General features: G+C 41.1%; 1 protein-coding gene across 16 annotated transcripts in view; it reads right to left on the reverse strand.

Moving 5' to 3' along the window:
• AKAP13 (A-kinase anchoring protein 13) overlaps positions 1 to 25,721 on the reverse strand; it is a 323,045-nt gene that overhangs the window by 162,392 nt on the left and 134,932 nt on the right. For all 16 annotated transcript variants that reach the window (XM_043524664.1, XM_043524676.1, XM_043524674.1 and 13 more), the window contains exons 5-6: positions 23,571 to 23,867; positions 10,677 to 10,860 (exon numbers count right to left, since the gene is read on the reverse strand). In XM_043524664.1, coding sequence (XP_043380599.1) covers positions 10,677 to 10,860; positions 23,571 to 23,867 — 481 coding nt within the window. The remainder of the gene's footprint in view (positions 1 to 10,676; positions 10,861 to 23,570; positions 23,868 to 25,721) is intronic.

Below are 25,721 nucleotides of genomic sequence, written 5' to 3' on the forward strand. Positions count from 1 at the left end.
CAAGACAATGCTAGCCGAAGCAGCAGACGTTCCAGCACTGTCACTGGTGGCAGGAAGGAACTGAGGGTTGGGGGAGCCGGCGGTGCCCCTTATACCATGGCATATGTGCGCTGCTCCAGGGGATGCCAGAGCCGGTCCCCTACGGATACTGCTGAGAGAAAAACTTTTGGCACCGGTGCACGTGGCGAGCACACACACCTAATATGGAATGGACATGAGCAAGCACTCGAAGAAGAACTGCTCTTCTTGTATATTGGTTAAGAACCTGTAACAAACTTGTTTTCTATCTACAAGGAACCCTTTTGCTGGACTAAATGGAATCTTATGCAGAACAACTTTGATGGTACACCGGAATGCCTATTGCTAAGTTATTCTACCCACAACCCCCCAAAAACCTTATTAACTCTGTAACAGATAAATATTCACAGGGTAATAGGTAACAGTGTTACCAGCTTAAAATAAGGAAGTTTTGCATAATAAATGGAACAACATGGAAAGCACTATCATAGCCTGTATAAATTCTAGTACAATATGAAAATTGAAAGAGAGAGTGGCAATCAAAGCCATTAAACAGCTGAGCTAGAGTGGGCGTTCAAGGGGATATATCTATCCAATAGGACACAAGGGAATATGGGCTACTTGATAGGACACCAGGTTTCGTCTGTTGTATATTACATTTTAACAGGATAGTTTCTGAGCCATAACTGGGTTTGAAGGAATGTTTATCCATTAACTGGAAGAAATGCTGAGAAGCTGAGGTGCTATGTTAGTTGCAAACATAGAGGTTCAGGGGGAGGAGTAGACTTGAAGTTTGGGGAGAGGGAAGGTTTGGGTGCAACCATGGGGGAACATGAAAGGGACATCATTTCCCCCACTTTTCTTACGATCCTCGTGATGCCTCCCTCAATGTGAATGCTTTAAAATGGTTACTCTGAATCAGCCCAGTCTAGTAGGGACAAAAAAGATGTTCCCAGATTAAAGACCTTCAATGACCTGTATGGAATAAGCTAGTATTCTTCATCAAGTTTCTAGCAGACAGCTACACACCTCACAAAAGTAATTTCCTATAATTAGCCCTCGTTAGCATGCTCAGCAGAAATACTGAACAATGAATGGGCCATAGAGACCACACTCCCACTAGGTTAGGGCTGTGACAAAGGAGATATCATGTTCCAGATTTGTCAACCTGGTGCCTCTTGCAAACAGTATATTTCATAAAAATATTTATAAGTTTTACTTTCTGACGCTGAACATTCTGTGGATTCAAGCTATCTGCCTAATTAATGAGTCATTCTCTCTCTTCTGGATAACAATGAAATTAATACCCCAATTAACCACTGTCTGTGTAACCTAGTGAGCTGTAGCTCACGAAAGCTTATGCTCAAACAAATTGGTTAGTCTCTAAGGTGCCACAAGTACTCCTTTTCTTTTTGCGAATACAGACTAACATGGCTGGTACTCTGAAATCTACATTCTATGTGTCAAAATGGCAAAGCCAGCCATCACCTACAATTACAGAGGTATGAGGACACCATCAATACTGTTACTATAGAAATAAGCACCTAAACGCTCACAAATTTATTAAAGGGGCATTTCCAGGTCAAATTAAGCCGAAAATTCAGTCTGTAAAAGCCTTTCGACATATTCTCCACTGTTTTGCATCTTGTGTCATCATATACACCTGTGCAAACTGAGTGCAAAATGCCATAAAATGCTACTATCCTGATTTAGCAGTGTTATATGACCACTCTGCACTCACTTTTCACAGGTGTAAATGACAGCAAAAGATACAAGAGAGACAAGATGGGTGAGGTAGTATCTTTTATTGGGCCAATTTCTGTTGGTGAGAGAGAAGCTTTTTAGCCACACAGAGCTCTGCTTCAGATAAAAGATATGAGACAGAGGAGACTCAAGCCCAAATCACGATAATGATGATGATTTTTTTGTTTGTTTTTTTTAAACTTCTGATCATATACAAATGTTTCCATGACTCCACTTTTTAAAATTGCACCTTTTAAAAAAAAATACTCTGTAGTGTTGCAAACACAAATACTACAGCATTGTATTAGGGCACAAGACCCAGAAAGTGTCACTGTCTAGGAAGAAAAACTATGAATAAAAGTTAGACTGATCAGATCAGTTTGCCCAAGCTGAGTGAAGTCCAAAATAGGAAACAAACAGCAAAAAGGGTTAGAAGTATATTCTTATTCTTTCTTGCCATGTCTCTATTTGGGGTCTTTTATAGCCTTCTTCCAAAACTCATGATAGTACGCTTGGCTGTCATGCAATTGGTCTCTCTAAGGTCCAATAATGCCCAACTCATGTACCGAGCCTTTGGTCTCCCCCTTGAATGTCTTCCATCCACAACCACTGCAAAGGCCAGCCTACCAATATAACTCTCAGGTCTTCACTAGATGTGTCCCTATCAATGTAGCCTAGTCTCCCTCAACTTTGTTTTCAGTTGGGGCAACCTGCATTAGGCCTCTCACAATCTCATTTCTTTTTGTCTCACAGAGTGTCCAACCATTTGACCATCCCAACATCTTCATATTGGGGAACATACTGATTTATTTTCTTGTGCAAGGTCAAGTCTCTGTCCCATACGTTAGGAGGGGTCAAATTACAGTTTTATGCACTCTAGCCTTTAACTTTATTGCCATGTTTTTATAAAGGAGAACTGGGGTCAGCGCCTACCATTTGCATCAAGTAGCTTTGGTACAATGCCAAGCATCACTCAGGAGGGCACCACTGTCAGCAACCACTGATCCGATGTATTTTAATTTTTTCACTCTAAGCTCTCTGCCCGTAATATCTTTTGGGGGTGGGTCCTCCTCCCGCAGTCAGCATAGCCTCGATCTTAACAACATTCACTCCAAGCGCTGCCTACTCAAAACTGTGCTGCCAATGTTCCAGATTGTTACCTGCAGAGTCTCACAATGTTTTGTGCATGCCACTGGCCATCAACAAACAGGGTGTGCCAAGGTGTCTTCCTTTGCACTCTCACTGAGCACATCTAAGACACCTGTAGACAAAAACCGCTGACTCCTGGTGCAGGACAACATTTACTGGAAATTCTCTGTGTAGCCCCGTTTGGTTTTGACACAGTAGTCAAGCCATCATACCTAACCCAGATAAAATGGATATATCCATCTAGCACACCTGCCCATCGCAAACGCTAATTACCTTGGTACATGATCATACACCTTCTCCAAGTCCACAAAGACTATGCCCAGTTGCCATCTCTTTTTGCTGAACTTCTCCATGAGGATTTGTAGAGCAAATATGGCATCAATTTTACTTCTTCCTGGCCTAAGTCCATATTGACCGTTCCAAATTTCAACTGTTCCATGCAAATACTTTTCAATAATCTTCTCCCACATCTTCATAGCATGTGATGTCAGCTGAATTGAGTGATAATTAGCATACAGTGTAATATCTCCTTTATGTTTAAAAATAGGCACCATGAAGCTTTTAAGCCTTTCATTAGATATTTTCCTCTTTCTTAAGAATATAGTTCAACAGACTTGCAAAATATAGGACACCTCCCCTTCTCAATGACTCCAGCGCATCCACCAGTACTTCTTCTGGCCCAGCTTCCTCCTTTTTCATTCTCCTATGTGCCTCCCAAACCTCTTCCTCCTGCATGTAATTTTTCATGCCCAAGTTTGGCTTATGTGTTCTTAGTTCCTCTCTTGGGTTCTCTTCATTCATCACTCTTTCAAAATAATCACCCCAGACTTTACTGATTGATTCAGCATTTGTTTGCAATATACCATGTTCGTTTCTAATAATACACAAACTGTGTTCACATCCCTCATCATTTTCTCTCTTGACTTAATGAGTTTGCAGATGGTCTTTTCTTCCTCATCTCCTCCTTGTCAGTTATACAGTTTGTCACTGGCCTAAATTTTGTTTGTCATAACACGCCTTTTAGCTTCCTTTTTTGCCTTCAGATACGCCGTATTATCACTGTTCAAGCCACTGGCTTACTGTTTTTTTAAAGGTTACCTTTTTCTTTTCAATGGATTCTTTCTTTTGATGATTCCATCACCCAGTGTTCCTCCTTATCCTTTTCGGCACTGATTTCATCACTCCTAGGACTCCTTGTGCCACATCCAGAAATATTAACTTTAGTTTGTACCAGTTATTTTCCACACATCCCTGTGTATAGTCTGGAAGCATATACGTTACTTCTTCTTCAAAGATTTTTTTCATTCCTATCTTTAAGTTTCCACCACTTCAGCCTTTCCAGTGCCCAGCAGTTCAGATGTTTCTGAGGTCTCTGCATTCTGAAGTCCATAATAAGTCTGTGCTGGTTTACAATGCACTTGCCAGGTATTACCTTACAATTGATTATTCATGAGCTATTGCTTCTTCTTGTCAAAAAGAAATCAATTTGGGACTTGTGTCTGCCACTTGTATACCTTATGAGGTTGCTTCTGGTGTCAGCAATCATCAGACAAGTGTGTATGGCCATTTCCAATGGAGTTTTCGGTTCCAATGTCGTGCCTTCCATGGACTGTTTCATACCCAGTCTTTGCAATTATAACATGTGTACTTAGATCTGCTTGATAATTATCTTCTCATTGGGTGGTATGTTTCCAGTAAGGCACAACAACTGATCCATAAACTCCACTTTTACCTTTTGATCCTCTCCTAACTCTGGTGCATATCCACTTACTATATGGACAGTTACGTCAGCTCAGTTTAATACTCAACTCATCAGCCCGTCTGACATGATGGTAAACTCTACCAAATGCCTCTGCATGGTTTCATCCAGAATAACTCCAACACCATTAAAAGCATATTAGATTTTAATATTTTTAAATTTAATAATATAAGGTGATATTAATACAGAGAGACAACTCATTTTTAGTATTTTTTTAAACTGGACAGTGTCCCTGTAATATCAAATCTACTGAGAAAACTTTAGGAGAGGGAAAGGAAATCAGTTGTCATCTAGTGAAAGAAGACAACGCTGGGAGGGAAAGAAATTTGATATTCTTATCAGAAAGAGGAAGCATTTCATGAGCTTTGGAGAAGGGCATGAGTCTCAAAGCAACCCCCACTCTTTTCCAATTATGGTTGCTCTTGGCCATTGGCAATTGAGATGCTTTGCACACTCCTGTCCACGTGCTTAATATTTATGCATCTCACTCTGCCACCATCATTCCTCCTAGTTGAAGGGTCAATAAGAGGCAACCTTAGGAGGACATGGCACCTTTCATCTATAAGTTATCAGTTCAAATCCGGTTGAGGACAAGCACATAGGCAAAGATATTTCAGACTGTCAGAGAAGAAGCACCTGCTTACATACAACAGCCAAAAACCTGGAGCTGATATGAAGCCAGGTACTTACATCAGTACATGTGTATAAGTGGTGATTCTGGGAGTGCATTTACATAGTAGGCAACTTTCCTGCTAGGAATACGTTAAGTTTAATAAAACTACCTAGCCATGAAAATAAATGAAAATGTCAAGTGACTTATCCTCATTTTTGTTATTGTTATTATAATATTTGGAGATAAGAGAGGGGAAGAGAATGTCTTCAGCTTCTACCCTGACCACAGTTAAAGCCCTTATTCAGCAAAGTATTTAAACACATGCCTATCTTTAAACCCACACTTAAATCCTTTGCTAAATAGGAATGGGATTACTCATGTATTTAAAATTAAGTGTGTACTCAAGTGCCTAAAGTGACAGATACATAGAAAAGTACCCATCTCAGAGGCACTACTGAAAGCATCTCATTGGGACAACAGCACAGACCTCATCACTTACGTATTTTAGATCAAGGATTGCAAAATGCTCACAAAACATCTTGTTATCCGTGAGATTTTTTTTTCTTTTATGTTAGTTGGGTCTCGGTCAGTATGAACTTGGAAATTACATCAATTTTCTGACAAGAACCACACTTTGTCCTGCCTCTCTGTGCACTGATTTACATCTTCACATGCTGAGGCACCTGGCTATTATCAGAATATTTTAAGGAAGGGTAATACTCTCCCTATGATCCCTTAGAAACCCACCAGACAGTGATAACGGCACAGACGCAGAACTGACTCAAATGAAAATCAAAAGGTTTCTAGGAGAAATTAGTGACTGCTTAAGCTTTGAATCTCTCCTTTCTCTCATAAGCGTCCAAAAATAAGAGCCAGACAGGACAAAAAAAAAGGGGCGTATTCCTTGTGGTTCTTTTCATCCTTCTCACCTACTTCTTTCTTTATGGTGCCACACTCATGATTAGCTGCTGAAAGATTCCACATGTGTAGCTCACCAAAGATTTTTGCACTTTTTGGTCATTAGACTAAAAGATTTAGGCTACTACGAAGCAAATCAGATTATGAAGGCGGCATTGTTAGGTTGTTTATAGACACATACACATAACGGTATGTCAGATTTTAAAAATAATCAACAACAATGTGCAGCATTCCCAAACACATTCAAGGACAATAAGAAGAAGTGGAGATGATACAATGAGAAGTCCTGCAAAGTGGCCTGAGTGATCTTCCCCTTGCTCTAGTCTTTGCCATCCACAATCTCAGCTGCTAATTTTTAAACATTTTAATATATTTTCTTCTCCAATTTTCCCCCTTGCCCCCAACAATGGCGGCGGGGTGTGAGTGTGTGGAGGGGTGTCAGTCAACTGGCAAACTGAATATCAGCTAGTCCTTGGAATCTCCTCCTCTACCTGCTTCACAAAGCAACGAAGAACATGGACCTGATAGCCTGGATTTACTACACTGCATTCTATTTGGAAACATCTGCTAGTGCAAAATGCAGCTGTCCTCTTACACAGCCAAGTTACTGCCAGGAAGCAGGAGACCCCTACGTTCCAGAGTGAGCTGGCTCTTAGGGTATAATCTACACAGCACCTGGGAACATGCCTCCCAGCATGGGTAGACAAACACAGGCTAGCTGTGCTCGAGCTAGCATGCTAAAAACAGCAATATGGCCACGGTGGCACAGTCAGCTGCTTGAGCTAGCCACCCGCCTACATACCCCGGGGTTTAGGCAGGTTCATACTCCAGCAGCGAGCTCCAGGAGCTGCCTGGTGCCACCACAGACACACTGCTATTTTAGCGCACTACGCTGAGCAAAGCTAGTGTGCTTGTTTACCCATACTGCAAAGCACTTTCCTTTAGAGGTCATCCCCCCTTTGCATGATCACATGGGCACTGAGGTTAGCTGAGGCTCTCAAGCTCACAGTAGGGCCAGAATTAAACATGAAAGGGCTACTGGCAAACCATTCTCAGTGAAGGGACCGCGAATCTGGAATTCGCTCCCACCACCGCTCTAAGAGACAGCTGGCTTTCAAGGCCAGCCTATTTTCCTAGCTGTTTTCAGAAGGGGGTGGATCATTATTTGGTCACTGGATTTGTACCCTACAAGTTAGAGAGATGCATTTAAAATGTCTAATAAATAGACAGATACTTAGCAAATGTGGATGAGCTCCAGTAACGGAGGATCCTGATGGGATGTTTTGGAAAATATCACTGCCTCAGGCAATAGATTATTCCATTTTCACTAGGAGAGAGGCAAGGTTTATTTTGCAAACCTTATTTATAGATAAAACAAAGGCGCACAGGGGTGATTTATGACTTATTCATCACACTCCCAGTAAGATCCCACTTCATTTTAGTTTTCTGTCTGTCCTAATCCAATTCTGTCTTTCACTCTTGAAGAAACTGTGATCACACCTCTCATATTAAGATAGAGATGATGCAGGGACCAGTTAACATAAGAAAGCAACAACTCTCCAGGAGTTATAAGGAAGAAAATTTTAAGGCTGTTTTCATGAAGAACGGCAACAGCTTAAAAAGGAAAAGCCTTTTTCATAAACAGGTAGGAATCAAGGAAGAGAGAGAAAGGAATCATGGGATTTTTTTTAATTTGACCACATTCCAAAATTCCACTGGCTTCTGCTAAGCATCCCACAACATGCAGTGAGAAAAATCCAAGAACACACACAGCTCAGCAGCAAAGCAAAAAGGACCATGGGATAACCTCTGAGCATACAACACACTAAGCACATGTCAAGCCCACGCCATGTACCCAATGGATATGTGTACACAGCAAGCGGTAGTGAGTCTTCAAGCCCACGTCAACAAACTCAGGCTGATAGGACTCATGCTACCTCACTAAAAATACCTGTGCAGATTCTGGGGGTGGAGCTTGGACTCTGAAGCCTATCCCTGTCTCTAGACTTCAGAGCCCAAGTCACATCTACACAGCTATTTTTATCACAGTAACATGAGCCCAAGTCCGTTGACCCTGGGCTCAAAGGCTCACTGACCAGGGATGTGTAGACTTACCCAATGATACAAACTGAAAAAGGGCACAGCTCTCCTGTGTGCATGCTATTAGTATGGCTCACATATTGCATGCCAACCAGTGTCAACTCAGTGCAAACTAATCCCTTCATGTACACAGAGCCTTAATTTTCTTTGGGGCAGGGACTGACTTTTTTGTATTATTTGTTTTAACACAAGGGGGTCCTGGTCCACGACTAAGGTTTGTAGGCACTACGATAGCATAAATAATAATATATCCACACGTTATGTCCTCACTAGTCAGGCTAAGAGGGGGATTCAGTATCTTGTTGCTGAAGCTAAATAATGTTTTGAGGAAATAGTATGGATAACAGGAATTCAGTCATATTGGTAGCATAACTGGAATTTGGTCTTTTATTTTCACAGGTGAACTATAAGGCCATCACAAAGCCTCTTGTCTTAGGTCAGAGTCGATTCCAGAGAAAAACAGTAACACTAGAGGGATACTGCCAGAAATTCAAAGACTCAGAACTTTTAGTTTTCACTCCAACAGAGATCTGACACTCCAGTACTTGAACCAATTGTGAAATATTCCTCAAGTACACTGCGCAGCTGTTGTAATAGCTTTATTTCCCCATTTTTACTAAACTATCAGTTCTTATTCTTATTTGGGTAATAATAATATTTACAGTACTTGCTGGAAGCTATACAATCAAGTTTTGACTGATGTAATTTTCTTGACTGCATCCTGTCTTTCTTGACTATCTTGTTATGTTGCTAACCATCTAAACACTTAGGAGAGTTTCACCTTATTATAGGATTGATCCATTGATTCCAACTTTAATGCAGTATATAGACAGGAGGTGTGTGGGCATCAGAGTATTATGGGGATTGAACATTGTCACAGAATGATTCATATATCAAAAGATCACTTGGGAAAGCAGGTGTAACGCCCACCACCATGCCTCCATATTATTCCCAGATGATGGGTATTAAATGAAAGCTTAATACAAAGCTTCTTTCCCCCCCCCCCACTTTAACATGGTGTTGATAGACAATTTTGAAACTTGTGAGATGGAAGATTAAATTCAACGACTTCAGCAACATATATCAAAAGACTGACTTTCAGCTTTGAGAATTATTCTCCCCCATTTCCTAAAACAACCACCACCACCCCCCCAACATTAGCAGTAGTAATAATAATGGAGAGCAAAGACATAATGCCCAATAACATGCACTGGTGTTTAATAATATTAACACAATACATGGCACTGGGCAAATGAATGCAGATTTAAAAGGAGTCTAAAAATTCAGAAAAAAGAAAAGGAGTACTTGTGGCACCTTAGAGACTAACCAATTTATTTGAGCATAAGCTTTCGTGAGCTACAGCTCACTTCATCGGATGCATCCGATGAAGTGAGCTGTAGCTCACAAAAGCTTATGCTCAAATAAATTGGTTAGTCTCTAAGGTGCCACAAGTACTCCTTTTCTTTTTTCTGAATACAGACTAACACGGCTGTTACTCTGAAACCTAAAAATTCAGAGTAGAAAAGGAAAGTTAATGACAAAGAGCTTGAGATGACAAGATATAATGACAAAATGACAATAAAAATGGATACCAATATAGATTAAGTGTGCAACTGGTTAAAACTTTTTCTCCTGCTTTGGCAAACATTCCACTCAAAGCAAACAGATTAAATAAGTGTCATCAGCCTTGGCTTTCAAAACTAGATCTCTCAATATACTGTTATCAAAAATAACTTCTAGTCCTCCAAAACATTCTTGTAAAGCACTTCAATAAAGAAAATAATGTGAAAACGCATAAATGATTGGTCATTTGGGACTAGTCAGTATATCTTCACAAACCTCTCATTTTGTTTTTAAACACACAAGTTAATTTCAACCCAGACTTTCAGGGCTACATATCTTTTCCATAAATGTTCATATTTTATTCTATAGAATCAGCATAGCTTATTTTAAGCAAAAACTGGTAGAGAATATTATTTAATAGAAAGAAAAACAAAAAACCTCACCCAAACTCCCAATATCAGCTTTCCATTGGGGGATCTGGCACTTGTGCAGGAAAAACTTCTTCACTTGTGTTTGCTTAAGGTTTAACTCTAACTACTGTTACAAAAAATGACGTGACAGCTGTAAACAGAAGACTGTGCAACAAAAACAGAAATGAGACTATAACATGACTATTGCATTTCCCATAAACCTTGAGGTCCTGCCCAACCCCTTCCAGCAACAAAGGCAAAAATAAAGAGTGAACAACAAAAACTGCACCTAATTACAAAGAACAGTACTTGGATTCGTGTTATTCAAATAACTGCACAATACAGGCAAGGATGCTGCAGGGGATGGAAAGCCAACACAGGAACTTAGAAAAATTATTCTTACTCTGTCAAAAGCTGATGCAGCTTCTGATAGCCCCGCTCCAATGCCAAGCTCACAGGTGTGGCCCCTTCGTTGTTGTGGATACAAAGAGCTCCTCTTCCACCTGGCTGCTGTAGCAGAAACCATGTCAACCTCAGAAGGCCCAGCCTCACTGCAAAATGCAACAACGTCTCCCGGGGGCTACTCTCTGGGAAGAAAGAAAAAAGAAAATGAAATGTGCAGAATATGGATTAGATGAATGCCACTTCCCCACATCCCAGCTATTGGAGCTGAGCCACACTGATGCAAAATACAGTACAATGGTTGGCAAAAACTTGCAGTCTCTCAGAGCCAAAAAGCCAGGCAACCTAAACACTGAAGCACCTGGAAAAACATATGCGAAGGCTGGCTGTTCACATTCAGGAGAGGCTGGCACCTCAGAATGAGCGGATCACCACAGTGTAGGGCCCTACCAAATTCACAGCCATGAAAAAGGCATCACAGACCATGAAATCTGGTCTCCCCCTGTGAAATCTGGTCTTTTGTGGGCTTTTACCCTATACTATACAGAATTTATGGGGGGAGACCAGCATTTCTCAAATTGGGGGTCCTGACCCAAAAAGGAGTTGCAGGGGTGTTGCAAGGTTATTTTAGGGTGGTCACAGTATTGCCACCCTTACTTCTGTGCTGTCTTCAAAGCGCGGTGGCCGGAGAGCAGCGGCTGTTGGCCGGGCACCCCGCCCTGAAGGCAGCGCCCCACCAGCAGCAGTGCAGAAGTAAGGGTGGCAATGCCATACTATGCCACCCTTGCTCGTGCACTGCTGCCTTCGGAGCGTGGTGGCTGCTTACTGAGGGCCCAGCTCTGCAGGCAGCAGTGAAGTATTAAGGGTGACAATATCATAACATGTCATCCTTACTTCTGCGCTGCTGCTGGCAGGGACTCTGCTTGCAGAGCTGGGTTCCTGGCCAGCAGTTGCCGCGCTCCAGCTGCCCAGCTCTGAAGGCAGCACCACCGCCAGCAGCAGCAGCAGAAGAGTAAGGGAAGCAGAACCGCAACCCCACTACAATAACTTTGCGACCCTCCCACAACTCCTTTTTGGGTCATGACCCCTACAATTACAACACCCTGAAATCTCAGATTTAAATAGCTGAAATCATGAAATTTACGATTTTTAAATTCCTACGACTGTGAAATTGACCAAAATGGACCATGAATTTGGCAGGGCCCCAGTAAATTTAATTGAAGTTGTGAGTGCTCAGGACCTCTTAGGATCAGACCTACTGCAGAAGCTAATGAGAAAAGGTGCAGTTCCTAGACGGGCTTGATATCTAGAGTATTTAACTACCTCTAAATAAAAGATCAGTAAGTTGAAGTAGGCTGTGTTTGTCTGTACGTGCTGATACTTTTCTCCCACATAAGACTGAATCAATTTTTTGGCACTGCCAAATTTGGTGTTTAATGACACAGATTCCTCCCTGGCACAGCAAAAATGCTAAACTGAAGGCATAAATCTGGAGCAGGTATAAAAAGAGGACCGTCTACACTTTCTCAAAGAAAGCAAAAAGTGAGGACTTTCTTTTTCTAATTTGATTAAGCATTAGACCAGCTTTTACAGTACCCATGTCAGCAGACACAGCATTACACAGAAACTGTATAATTTTGAGCAGCAGCATTTGTCAGATGGGTGCACTCCCTCCCTGCCTTTTACATTTAACAACCATGGTCTTATAATTTGATTTTAAAAAAATCACTGTGTCTAAGCTTTCATCTCTGAAAAATAAATCCTTATTCAAAGAACTGAAGCCCTAGAACCTTGCTCTGAACAGCAACAACCAGAAATGAGCTCCAGATGCACTGTGAAATATTGTATTTGGAGATCAAAGCATTTGTGAGATCTGTACCCAGAACATGGACATTTGGATTTTAAAATCTGCAAGAAGAGGTTTAAAAAAAACACACCTAAAGATTTGTTCTTGAAAATTAACAAAGGATTTCAGCATTGACTGGTGTAGCTTTAAAAGGCACCCTATACACTGCAGTAAACCAAACGAGTGAATAGATTCAGTGAAACACCCTGAATATTGTAGTAAAAGTGTATAGGCTTATTAATTCGGTCGACAACCAAACTAATAGATCAGGTTACAATGTGAGTGCATAATGCTTCTAAGATTTAATCAGGTAATTTCTCTCAAGCACATTTTTGAAGGATGCCACAGTACAAACTGCTAATTCCTTTGTTCAGATGGGTTTTAAGGGACATCATTAAGGCGTTTAGCCAAAAAAAAAAACCAAAAAAAAAAAACCCTAAAACAGCGATTTCTCTGCTTTTTGCCATCTAGCTTTTGCTGAGCTTCTTGGCTGGCTCAGCTCCTGCAAAGCCTAATCTGTATTCAAGTACCAAAAGCTTCCTGGCCCAGTCTACCATACAACTTTGAATACAACTTTGGCAACCTGCTTTCTCCTTCCCCTGCACACACCCACTACACACCACCCCAATCCCAGCCCGCTCCTGTTTAGTGTAAAGGAAAATTACACCCTCCTGAATATATGAGCATGTGTGAATGGTGGTGCCAGCTGATTAGAGGAAGGACATAACCGAGCTTGCTCAGAGACAATATTTGTAGCCAGTGAAAGACCGAAGACAGGGACATTAGTAGAACATGCTACAGCATGGCACTTTATAGACGAATGAGAAGACAAGATATCTGATCAGAGGTCATTACAATCTTAATAAGTCAGGACAAAAAGATGGCCAACTGTATGGGAAGGGAAATGGGGCCTGAGGAGACCATAGAAAAGTTGCTGTGGAAGGAACTTTTCCAGCGAGGAGAACAGTAGATTCAAAAATGACCTTCCTAGGGGCTTGTCTACACATAAATATTGTACCACTTTAACTGCACTAGTATAATAAAGCAAATCAACCCTCCTATCGTGGATGCAGTTTCAGTGGTATAAAATGATACAAGCATAGCTTATTCCTGTACTGAACTGGGGCATCTATGCTACTTCTCCCAAGACAGTTTCTATCATTTTTTTTTAAAAATGGGAAAAATTTTCAAAAGCACCTCAGTGATTTAGGATCCCAAGTCCCATTTTTAAAAATGACAGACTTCTTCCATGCTTAGGTCTTTTTTGAAAATTGTACCCAACTTATTACAATACAAACTGTCTTCCAAGCAGCAAGACACATACACAAATCCAAGCTCTTCTGTTTCCTGTGTTTGGATACTACCCTTACATGCAAGGATCCATATATGCTACACTAATGCCTCTGAGTACTAACATGAGAGAGTGCAGTCTTCTACCAGAAGAGATGGCACTTGCCATGTCGAGCACATTAAACAGAAAAAAAACCTCACCATCCAGCCTCAGACCCTGAGGATCTGACTACCGTGTGAACTGGCATCAAGCCACCCTAACAGAGACAAGCAGGAATGACGGCAGCCAACAGACACCGCACTGTACACACAACAACTGTGAGTGCTTAGGACAGGAGTCTTAGCTGAACGCATTTTCAGCGATAGACGATACAGAACTTACATGGCTAGTGTTAAAAAGGGATGTGCCATCTATGAACTGGATTAACTTTCCAAAATAAAAATGCATCTGTCACTGTGACGGCTGCTCAAAGCAAGTTTATAGCCCGTTTGCATCAGACCTTGTGAGGAATGGGGAAAAAGGAGGAAGGCAAAGAAATGAAGCTATTTCTACCACCCCACCCCCACCCCCACCCTTTTTTTTTTTTTTTTTTTTTTTGCCTAGCAACAGGGGAATCTTAGGGCACTGGACTTTAGAAATTCAGGCAGAGGTTTGTTTGAACAGGTTGGCATGGTGCAAAATGCCCATCCCAAGCGTGGAAGAGTTACACAACCTTTAGCATGGATTAGCTGTAGCTGTTTTCCATCATAAATGGCTGAAAGCAGAAATTTAGCAGCGGTCTTCAGAATCACCAGGCAGCCCATAAAGTGGTAACACAAAGCCCTTTGCAATTAGAGAATTACAGAAATAAAGTACATGCAATAGTGGGAGGTCAAGGCTATTTTGTTCCTTCTATGTCTCCTAGTAATAGGCAAGGTTTAAAACATATGATTAGTGCCCCATAATGAAAGAGCACTTTAATCCAGCTGGCAAGGAATGCAAGATTTTAGAGCGTGGAGTTTTTTGTTTGTTTGTTTTTTTGGGGAGGGGGTTGTTTTTGGCAGTTGTGGCAGATAAATAAGCAGGCAGTTTAACTGGGTAACTAAGGATCAACTTTCCACAGAGAACTGTCAAACTCACTTTGTTAACTGACAGGATTAAGGTTTAAGGTGCTTTTAACCAGTAACAAAAAGCCACTGAGGAAGAAAATGCTTGAATATGACAGATCTGAGAACATACACAATGTTCCCTAAGCCAGGGGCTTCATTTTTAATGACCTTGATTGAAAGGAGGAAAAAAAAAAAAAAACACTTCCCATGAAGAGGTACAGAGTGAGTGATTGTGGAACTCCCCATCAAATCTGGCTTCTATCCCTGCACCCCTCCCTGTGTGGGAAACTGCCCTCTCACTCAGCTCAAACCTCACAGGTCAGTCGGACAAGGAAATGGAAACATGTTATTGTCACAGATCAGTAAGTCCCAGATGACCACCTGAACCGGCAACGTTAGAAGAGGAGGGTCAAGACAGAGGGACATTGTGCCTTAAAGTGTTGAGAGATGAAACACCAACTCAGCTGAAAATAATTGATTTGTTGGTAATTTTTTTAATCTTATAAACTGTGATTTTCAAAGGAGTGTAGGGGACTGAAATGCCTCGATTCCTACTTCTTTTAAAGGGAATTGGGAGTGGCTTTGATATCTGTCACAGAATCTTTTATTGAGCAGTAGATTTGGGATGGATGGACTAGAGGGCAGAGATCACCCTGTACAAAAAATAATTTTATTTTGCTTGCAATTATCCAGTCCCCTTTTCTCCTCTCATTGCTGAAGATATCTTGCATTTTGTTCTGAAAAAGGTTTTCCTTCACTATCCAGGTTCTCACTGTTTTTTAGTTGCAGTGAAATGATAAGATCATGTGCACAATGCTTATGCCCAAATAAATTTGTTAGTCTCTAAGGTGCCACAAGGACTCCTCGCTGTTTTTGCTGATACAGACTAACACAGCTACCACCCTGAATGCTATGCTGTTGGCACAGGAAAGATGATGTATTCCACACAGTTACTTTACTGCAACATACAACAGGAGGTGAATGTGAGGGAGCTGACTGCACATGAATATGGAAGTCTGTAGTTAAAGCTCAAGCATTACTGGTAGCTACTCCACAGAAAGGGGTCAAGGGAAACTATCAAAACATGTTGGAAGATGTATAGATTTAAGCCTCTGAACCTGAAAGAACCCAATTACAATATGAACAATGACCGCTGATCCAGAAAGCCCACCGCCCCTTTCAACCAATACCCACGTCTGTTTTACTGCTGCCACAATATTCTGTCTTCTGTTGTGCAGTGGTATCATCAGAAAGACTTCTCGTGTCTCAGCCTGAGAAAGGATTGTACAGGCACAGTCAAGACAAACATCTCAGTAAAACCCCTTCCTTTTTTGTGGGAATAAGGTTAGGATGATTTCAGCCCATCAATTCCCATCCCAATTTCTACCCCTAATCCACATGATTGCTTCTTGCTTCGAATCAGGCAATGCCACCAGCACATACTTTGCCGATGCAAATGTAACAGTACAGAGAAGTGCACTGTGTTTGCATATTATCTCCTTTTAATTTCTATTGATGGCTGAATTTATTCTTATCAGGACAATGCCATTCATACAGCAATCGGTATAATCTATTCTGGAAATAGCTATATTCAAAGTGTTTGCTTTTGCGTAATCCAACAAAGGACATTTAAATCTGGTAACCTTTTATTAGAGCTTTACTTTGAGTACATTCACATAGATGATTGACTCAGCAAGTCCTATAAAATGTATCTTGCTGGTCATATTAACCACACCTCTTTTAGGCACTTGGACAAAGGTCAGTTGCTTCTAAATAGGATTCTCATTATTCTAGCCTTGTAATATTCCTCTCTCTCTTTTCCCCATAGCTTCATACTCTGTCTCTTCTGAATTTTCTTTCCCTCTACTATTTAAAAACAAAAGCTTTTAAAGGGGTATCTCCTTGCCACTCTGACACTAATGTTGCATTATGCACTTACGTGATCTAGGAGTCATATGCTGGTGATTTTGTATGCTTGGTTATCAAAAACTTAATGCAAATCTAGTCAAACAAATTATTTGGATAATTTCAGATGACGCACAGAATGAATACGAGTTAAAGTATCTTGTTCTAGACTTTCCCCTCCTTCCTGGCTATCTCACAGCATCAGTCTGTGCATTTTTCTTAAGAAAATATTGCAGATGAATGTTTATCATGCAGAGTTCCTGAAAAGTGATACAAATTCTTGGGACTTAAAGCATGTGCCTAAAGTTAAAACATGTTCAAGTGTTTTGTCAAATAAGTACAGGCTTTGAGTCAGCAGTCCACAACCAGGGCCCAGTGTTCTGTAGTTTATAAAGAGGAGCATTGTCTGGCTCTCAGAATGATTTCTCCTTATCCTCTCAGTGAGGAGTTACCTTGTCTCAGTGCTGTCAGTAGCCACCAGGAATCTCCAGAAGTTTTACGAAATTATTGAAGGTACTACTGAATGTACCACCTTGAAAGAAGACAGTATGCAAAATATCCCTACTTTTCAGACTTTAACCATAGGGTTGGATCTCTGTCATTAGTTTACTACCCATTAGAATGGAAAGAAAACCGTATACATGTGCAAAGATTTTTCACAATATTACTTAGAAGAAATTTAAGAAGGGAATCTGTTTTTTATTGATATTTCACTCAAGGATTAACTTGCATATTCCTTTCTTTCTGAGCCATAGCAGATCCCATCTAGGTTTTGTCTGTCTGCCCCTCCTAACATAACACAAGCAATGCTCTATCTTTCAGCACGTGATGTTCTGGATCTTGACAAACTATTTGGTTAATTTTCTCTTTGCTCATATAAACTAGGAATCTACAGCCATTCCTCCAATTGTATTTTATGTGTTTCACTTTTGAGAAGAGGATATTTTAATTCAATTGATCATATCATTTCCAGATGTAAGTATAACTAGAGCTTCAATCTCAACAGCTCAGGGCAAAGCAACAGCTCTACCCGTGCTATTATGAATAATAAATAACAATCCTAACTAGGATAGCAGTGTAGCAGTGTAGCTATGTTCTTTAGAAAGATACAGTACACTTACAGTAATAAAGAACAGCATAATTAAAGGCAATTGCAATCAATTCCATGTTTGGAATATTTTGATGACGGGGTAATCCTTGACTATGCACATTCTGCACTAAGTATTGGATAACTCTTGAGGTCATGGTGGATTAATGAGTAACTCACTATGGCATAAAGAATGTTTACTTTAGAGCAGGGATTGGCAACCTTTGGCCCGCGGCCTGCCAGGGGCAGGTTCAGCCAATTGCGGCTCTCACTGGCCGCGGTTTGCCACTCTAGGACAACGGGGCTGTGGGAAGCGGCAGCCAGCACATCCCTCGGCCCGCGCCACTTCTCGCAGCCCCCACTAGCCTGGGACAGCAAACCGCAGCCAGTGGGAGCCATGATTGGCCAAACCTGCAGATGCGGCAGGTAAACAAACCAGCCCGGCCCGCCAGGGGGCTTCCCCTGGTGGGCCGCATGCCAAAGGTTGCCGATCCCTGCTTTAGAGAAAAGTTTTGGATGATGGAGAATGGTTCTCCTCTTGTGATTTAACTGCCCACAGACAGACGTGAAACAAACAAGGATGCAAAATGCACGAGGTGGAGGTCACCTTAGATAACCAATAGGATCCATGCACATTCCTTCAATGGAACATAGCCATCACCTGCCATTAGATACACCATGTAAACAGTTTCTCCCCTTTAGATGTATCAATTAAAGGACATAGTGCAAGTCAAGAAGTGATATTGTTACACTTGCTTGTAAACCTAAATTGCTTGTAAACCTCTTGAATCAAGCTGAGTGCAGGGAGAATGGGAGGGAATCAATTCATTTATTGATCTACTCAATGTCACAAGGTCTGGTTGTGAGTCTGTTTCTTTGCACTTCCTTCACTACCAGAGAGCAGGCTGTCTAGTGCTTACACAGCTCTTACCAATTTGCAGCTGGCAAGGCTGATGTCTGGAGAAGACGTTGCATTCTGAGATGGAAGCCCATTTGGTGGGGGCAGAAGTAGAATTGTGATTGTAAAAATAAACCAGTTTGCATGAACATGACCAACTCATGCTCAAAACTTACACAGGACTGTACATTACCAGTCCCTCTCCTACTTTCTAATTGGTTCCGCAGACTATAGCTTAGTGGCAAGCTATTGTGCCACTTTTTCTCAAGAATATAGTACTGACTTGAAGAGCATGAAACATGATTACACCTTTTAAGAGCGTTTGTCATGAGGAAAGGCTAGAGATTGAGTTTTTATAAATGCTCGAGAGAAAAATATTTTGCAGGTGATCAAACCGTAGCATTCAAAATTACTGAAAGGATTATTACTAAATATCTCGTCCTGGTGAAGCAGGATCAGAAATCAGAGGAGAAAATTAGGAACAAATCAGAAATGTGAACAGGAACCCTGCCTTAAATAAGAGTGGACGTTAGGAATATGTTACGAGATAAGGTCATTGATAAACAATTTAGAGTTGCACTGAAAACTTTTGTAATTAGTAAGACTTCAGGGCTGGGTTCCCCTGTTTCTCCTACAACTGCTATTGATATAATTAACAATACTTAGTTATACTGCAGTATCTACAGTTCCCAATCAGGTTCCATGGTCCACTGTGCGAGGTGCTGAACAAAACATATGAAGACATAACCCCTGCCCCCGACCCTGCCCTGCCAAGGTTTTACAATCAAAGGCCTTAATCCTGCAAAGACTTGACCTCCCCACCCCCTTAGCTTTATGCACTGCTTCAGTGGGGCACTATTCACAGTGAGACTACTCATGGTGCGTAAAGCTACACATGTGCAGGATCAGGGGCAAAGGGGCTGATCCATAGCCTACTGAAGTCAAAGGCATTCCTTTCATTCACTTCAATGGGCATTGGATCAGGGCCTAAGAGAGCTGTAACTGCGGGTTGGTTTTGGGGGGGTTCGTATTAGTGATGTGCTAGATGTACATAACATACTAAAAACGCAATTAACTTACAAAAATAACATTTTATTAAGTGTTTCTTTAATCTAACGTCTGGAATATTGATTGATGTATTAAATTAAATTGTGTTGCTCAATATATTTTGTTTTGGGGCTGTCGGGTTTTTTAATTTTATCATATAGTTTGGGTGGGTTGTATTACTTTGAAAAACTAATACAGGGGTTGTTTTTTTAAAAAAGAATGGGTTAATTTGAAATATGTTCAGATGACATCCATAATTTATGTATGATTAATGTGTAATCTTTTTAATGAAACTTTTAAGTTAACCTATGGTGGAGAAAGATAGAAAAAGTGATCAAAAGAAAGGTGAGTGAGGGATAAAAGAGAGTAGAGTAGAGAGGCCAGGTTGAAATAAATTAAAATTACTTCCGTTTTGGGGCTAAGTGAATTTCTCCAGTGCAACAATTTGAGATAAAATGGTTACATATTCCATAAAAAAAAAATCTTCCACTGGAATAGTTTTAATTCTCCTATGGCAGCTGCAAAGTTCATACTTTAAATAATCCTATTAGAGGTGTTTGTTACCTGCAGCTGAGAAAGATTTTTATTTTTATTTTTTATTATTATTTTTTCAAAGATCTGGTTATATGGGAAAGCACACCTTTGGCCTTGAATAACGGGACGCTCCCACAGAATGAAGAACCTAACTTGGCAAAAATGTAGGGCCAGTGGGAAAACCATCAGCACTAATCCTTAAAATGTCCCATGGCATACTGTCTCTCTTTCTCATATTTAAATAGTTTAAATATTTAAACATGCTGACATACTAGGGAAAAGAAAAGAAACTACCAAAATACAGGAAAGAAAAATAATGTAAGATTCTGAAGCACTTTAGAATGTTTACCGAATTACTGCTCAGTGTGTTGACTGTGCACATACTTCTTTAAGATCACACAGAATGTAAATGCTGTAGCATCTCATCCCTGCGGGGGAGGGTGGTCCAAGTTCAAGCACTAACGTATACGGATGCAAAAGATTAGCTGAAAAATTTCGACCAGCTATAATTGGGTGTCACTCTTCAGTGACTTTTCTGTCTCCTGTGGGTGTGGCGGTGATGAGCTCAATGAGACCCTCCTCAGTTCCAATGACAGTTGCACCTCAGGCCAATGAAAGAGGGAGAAGCACAGTGAAGAGAAGAGATGAAATAGGGAATTTGCCACAGACAACCCTACCACTTAAAAACAAGCAAGAACTTCACTCGATGGAGAGGCCAATATCCAAATTCTGCCTCTCTAGAAATGCTGAGTTACTGCATCACTTCCTTAATTGCTCTCAGTAGGAAGTATGAGTCATTTCATTCTCCTGTCTATCTTTAGACACAATCAGGAAGGGTTAGCTTATAGAATCATCTCTGAATTAGAGACATGTCCTCTTAAATGGCTACAGTTAAGATCTGGTTGATGCTTTTATCAGTCCTGCTTTTCAGGGGCTTAAGTAAACAAAACAAAACAAAAAACCAACAACGCTGGTAGCATCCAACAACCACTAGTCCAAATTCACATAAAAAAATAGTTTTTCTTTTGTACTGCATCTATGTTAAAGGCACAGCTTCTTAGACAAAAGGCACAGCTTCTTAGACGAGAGGATCAAAGACAGGCAAGCAAGCAATAAACTGCATTTAAACAGTTAAGTGCGGGGAAGACTCATAATAAGGGAATGCTTGTGTGATTCAATATAAGTGTAGCCATCTATTTGTGGCTGTTTAACACATTTAATCCCATTACATAAAACTCATTTATTCATCTAAATTATCTCAGGTTAACAAACATCATTGCCACCCACTTCCCAGCAGACACCTCTCAGAAAGGTCCCATTACACTGATGGTCACAAGGAGCTCCTCTTTTTTTTACTGGAGGTTGTTAACAGACACTCCACAGGTGCCATTCAACCCTGAATATTTATGGCTTTCAGACACAATCGTTTTTTTAAGCAGAACAATTTAACTGCTATGAGTCTGATTTTCACAAGTGCTGAACTCTCACGAATGCAACTGAAGTCAAAGAGAGAGACTGGTCGTCAGTACGTCTGCAAACTAGGCCCTAAGTCACCAATGATTCAAACATAATTTTCAACTGTCTGGCTAAGACCACTATTAGTCAGTTAAACGTACTTCATTATTTACACAGCAGCATTTAAGTGAATGCGTTAGCATTATCCTTAAATTGAGAGGGGGATAAAAAAAAATCTCAGAAAACACAATAAGAATGTAGGAGCTATGCAAGAAGAGGAAAGAAATGGCAGCATTGCTTGTTTATCTACCTGTAAACGAACAACGACACAATGGTTGAATTTTAATGCAGAAACCACCTAATATGTACAAAACTATGAACATTCACTAATTGGTTCAATTACCTGCCCAGGCATACATGTTTATAAGAAAACCAAGCAGACATGAGCTATTCACTGAAAGACACAAGAGCAGCCACCGCAAAACACTACTGAAAACCATGCTGTGTGAGAACAAAGTTGCCATGCTAGCCTGCACAGAACAATTCTTGTTCCACCACATGCAAAGGGTACATTGCCTCCCCTCACCCCCACACTTTTTTTTTTGAGAAGGGAATTCATGCAGTAATATAGTACAGATCTCACAATCATATTCTCTGTGTGCAGGCATATGCCATAAATCACTACAAAAATATAATGCACTGTGAATCTATATGCATCCCCACAATTCCCATGTGACACCCAGGCACAGGGCTTCAAGCAGGTGTACTTGTCGTAAACTTGTAGGTCTTCGTAGTTCTGTTTCAATAGTTTGGCAAGGACTCTATAGCTCTGTCTATGCTGCACGTGCTCTGCAGATGAAGGTGTGCAGAAATGCCTATACCTTCCATCGTCCACACTCAAAGCAATTAAACCCACACCTAGTAAGCAACTACATTCCTAGTTGGTGAGCTTGTCTAGGGTGTGGATGGGTGTGTGGGTTGAGCGATGACCTGTCCACCTACAAGCCTGCTTTGCAGTGTAGAGGTAACAAAGGTGTGAATACCTGGGCTCAAGCCTTACCAGTCCTCTACTGTCATTCCCATAATTCCCCATGCCCGTATCTTCTGGGCCTTCTACAGACTAACTTCCCACTTGCTCTCTATGCACTGGAAACTGCCTCAGCATTTACCCCTTCATTTTCCACGCCATGCTCCACTTTCTTATCATTCTCTGAACAGCTGAGCACAGCATGGAATATGCCTTGCACCATGAATGCTGCTAGCTAGCCAGAGGATCATACCAGTGTACCAGTTACACTGAGTACTCCCAGGAGTATGTTTTAACATGACTTTGGACCAGACTTGATATTTATTTATAAGCCTTATCACTGTAATACTGATACACACACTCCTCATATAAAAACAGAACTCTCTGTGCACGGTATTAAAACACTGGATCACCGAAGACAATCTGTGCTCTTTTATTACAAAGGAGGTAGAGAAAAGCACCAGTCTGTGTGCCAAGACAAGACAACGAGGGCCTGCTCCAAACTCTGTGGATATGCATGGGGTACTGGGAAAAGTTACACCAGGGCATCTTCAGCATGGCTAAAGCATAGGTCATTGATCTGTCTGCTGGTCAATAGGAGAATCCCCTCATACATCAGAGGAACTCCCCACAACAGAAACATTGCAACACATGCTGCGATCCTCTCTCTCTTTCTCTCATACATACACACACTACTCAGTTGCTACTAGTTCTCACCATTGAGCGTCTGGTCTGTTCCCAACACATTCCATTCTGCTGGCAGTTTCAGATGCCGAAATGCCAAAGCCACTTTCTCATCCAGAAAATCCACATCCCCAGAGGGAGGCCTTGACCGGTCCAGGAATCTTGTGAAGTTCAGTGCTTGCTGGTTGCCAGCACAGGTTGCTAGGAACTGAGCTGCATCATAGGCCTCGTCCTGAATGAACTGAAAACTTTCCTCTGCCACCACTAGAACAGGAAGCCCTTCCTTGGCAGTGCAAAGTGCCACCTTCACTGTCTCACAGCAGTCATGGCCTGTAAAATAAAACCAAGGAAATGAACATAATTGTAACGGAGAAGAGAAATGACTAAGCTAAAGTAATGTGGGTTTGGACATTGGTCACCCCCTGTCATAAATATAAAGGGAAGGGTAAACACCTTTAAAATCCCTCCTGGCCAGAGGAAAAACCCTTCCACCTGTAAAGGGTTAAGAAGCTAGGATAACCTTGCTGGCACCTGACCAAAATGACCAATGAGGAGACAAGATACTTTCAAAGCTGGAGGGGCGGGGGGGGGAAACAAAGGCTCTGTCTGTCTGTGTGTTGTTTTTGCCAGGAACAGAAAAGGAATGGAGTCTTAGAACTTAGTAAGTAATCTAGCTAGATATGCGTTAGATTCTGTTTTGTTTAAATGGCTGATAAAATAAGTTGTGCTGAATGGAATGTATATTCCTGTTTTTGTGTCTTTTTGTAACCTAAGGTTTTGCCTAGAGGGATTCTCTATGTTTTGAATCTGACTACCCTGTAAGGTATTTACCACCCTGATTTTACAGAGGTGATTCTTTTACTTTTTCCTTCAATTAAAATTCTTCTTCTAAGAACCTGATTGCTTTTTCATTATTCTTAAGATCCAAGGGTTTGGGTCTGTGTTCACCTATGCAAATTGGTGAGGATTTTTATCAAGCCTTCCCCAGGAAAGGGGCTGTAGGGTTTGGGAGGACTTTGGGGGGGAAGACGTTTCCAAGCGGGCTCTTTCCCTGTTATATATTTGTTAGACGCTTGGTGGTGGCAGCAATAAAGTCCAAGGGCAAAAGGTAAAATAGTTTGTACCTTGGGGAAGTTTTAACCTAAGCTGGTAAAAATAAGCTTGGGGGTTTTTCATGCAGGTCCCCACATCTGTACCCTAGAGTTCAGAGTGGGGAAGGAACCTTGACACCCCCATTAGTACATACACACCCGCATGTGGTGTCCCTGGACACATTACTTTTTGCATATAAAGGAAAACACTGTACGGCAAAAAGTTCTCAGTGGTGCCTCCTGCACGAGAACCCCCCCACTCTCTTATCTAATGATCACATCACAGCCTTCTTGTTAGTGGGCTAGCTTCAGGCACCGAGACACAAATTCAGGACTGCTAATAGACTCAGGGGAAGGTTTTCAAAGCCACAAAGGGGAGTAAGGCTCTTCACTCCCATTGAAAGTCAAGAGGAGTTTGGCACTTAAATCCCATTTGGCTTCCCCCTCAGTTCACAGAGCCCTATTTTAAAGAATTCTGTGAGACCATGGCAGCCCATCAGAAATAAAGCACAGGTGTCAGCATTTGGAGCACCTAGCCAGTAAAGACAATGAACTAATTGCACTTAAGCAACCAAAAAGCAACAATTAATACTGGAACATAACATGCTTTAGACATGTTCTATGTGTGTGGTTACATCTCTTTTGTTCAACACTGCACCTGCCATTTGGATTTGGTTTCACATGACAGAACTAAGCTTGCTGTATTCCAGAGAACAGGGAAATTGCTGCTTTTCATATTTACCAAAGAAGAGAGAGAGAGAGAGAAGCTTATTTTCACAGCTCTGCTGACTTTTCATTTACTTATTTTAATGAAAGGCTAGTGCAACAGGGCAGCAGTTTCATAGACCCAGAAAATGCAAGATAAACTCCCCTGCAATTTAAAAGGTGGGAAAACAAATCTCATCTTTTTAGCATGACGGATACTTAAAATTGTCTGACAAGCCCCTTTAATAATAAGTTTTATGTTTCAAGTTCAATGTTCTCTGCAGTCTCTCTCTGTCTCTCGCTCCAATGGTAGACCGACGTCATTGCTGTTTTTGCCAGAACAAGCACAGACCCTTCACTAATTACTGGAAAAGCTGCTCTCTCTACC

Source organism: Chelonia mydas, chromosome 10 (assembly GCF_015237465.2).
Source record: "Chelonia mydas isolate rCheMyd1 chromosome 10, rCheMyd1.pri.v2, whole genome shotgun sequence".
NCBI classification, from domain to species: Eukaryota; Metazoa; Chordata; order Testudines; family Cheloniidae; genus Chelonia; species Chelonia mydas.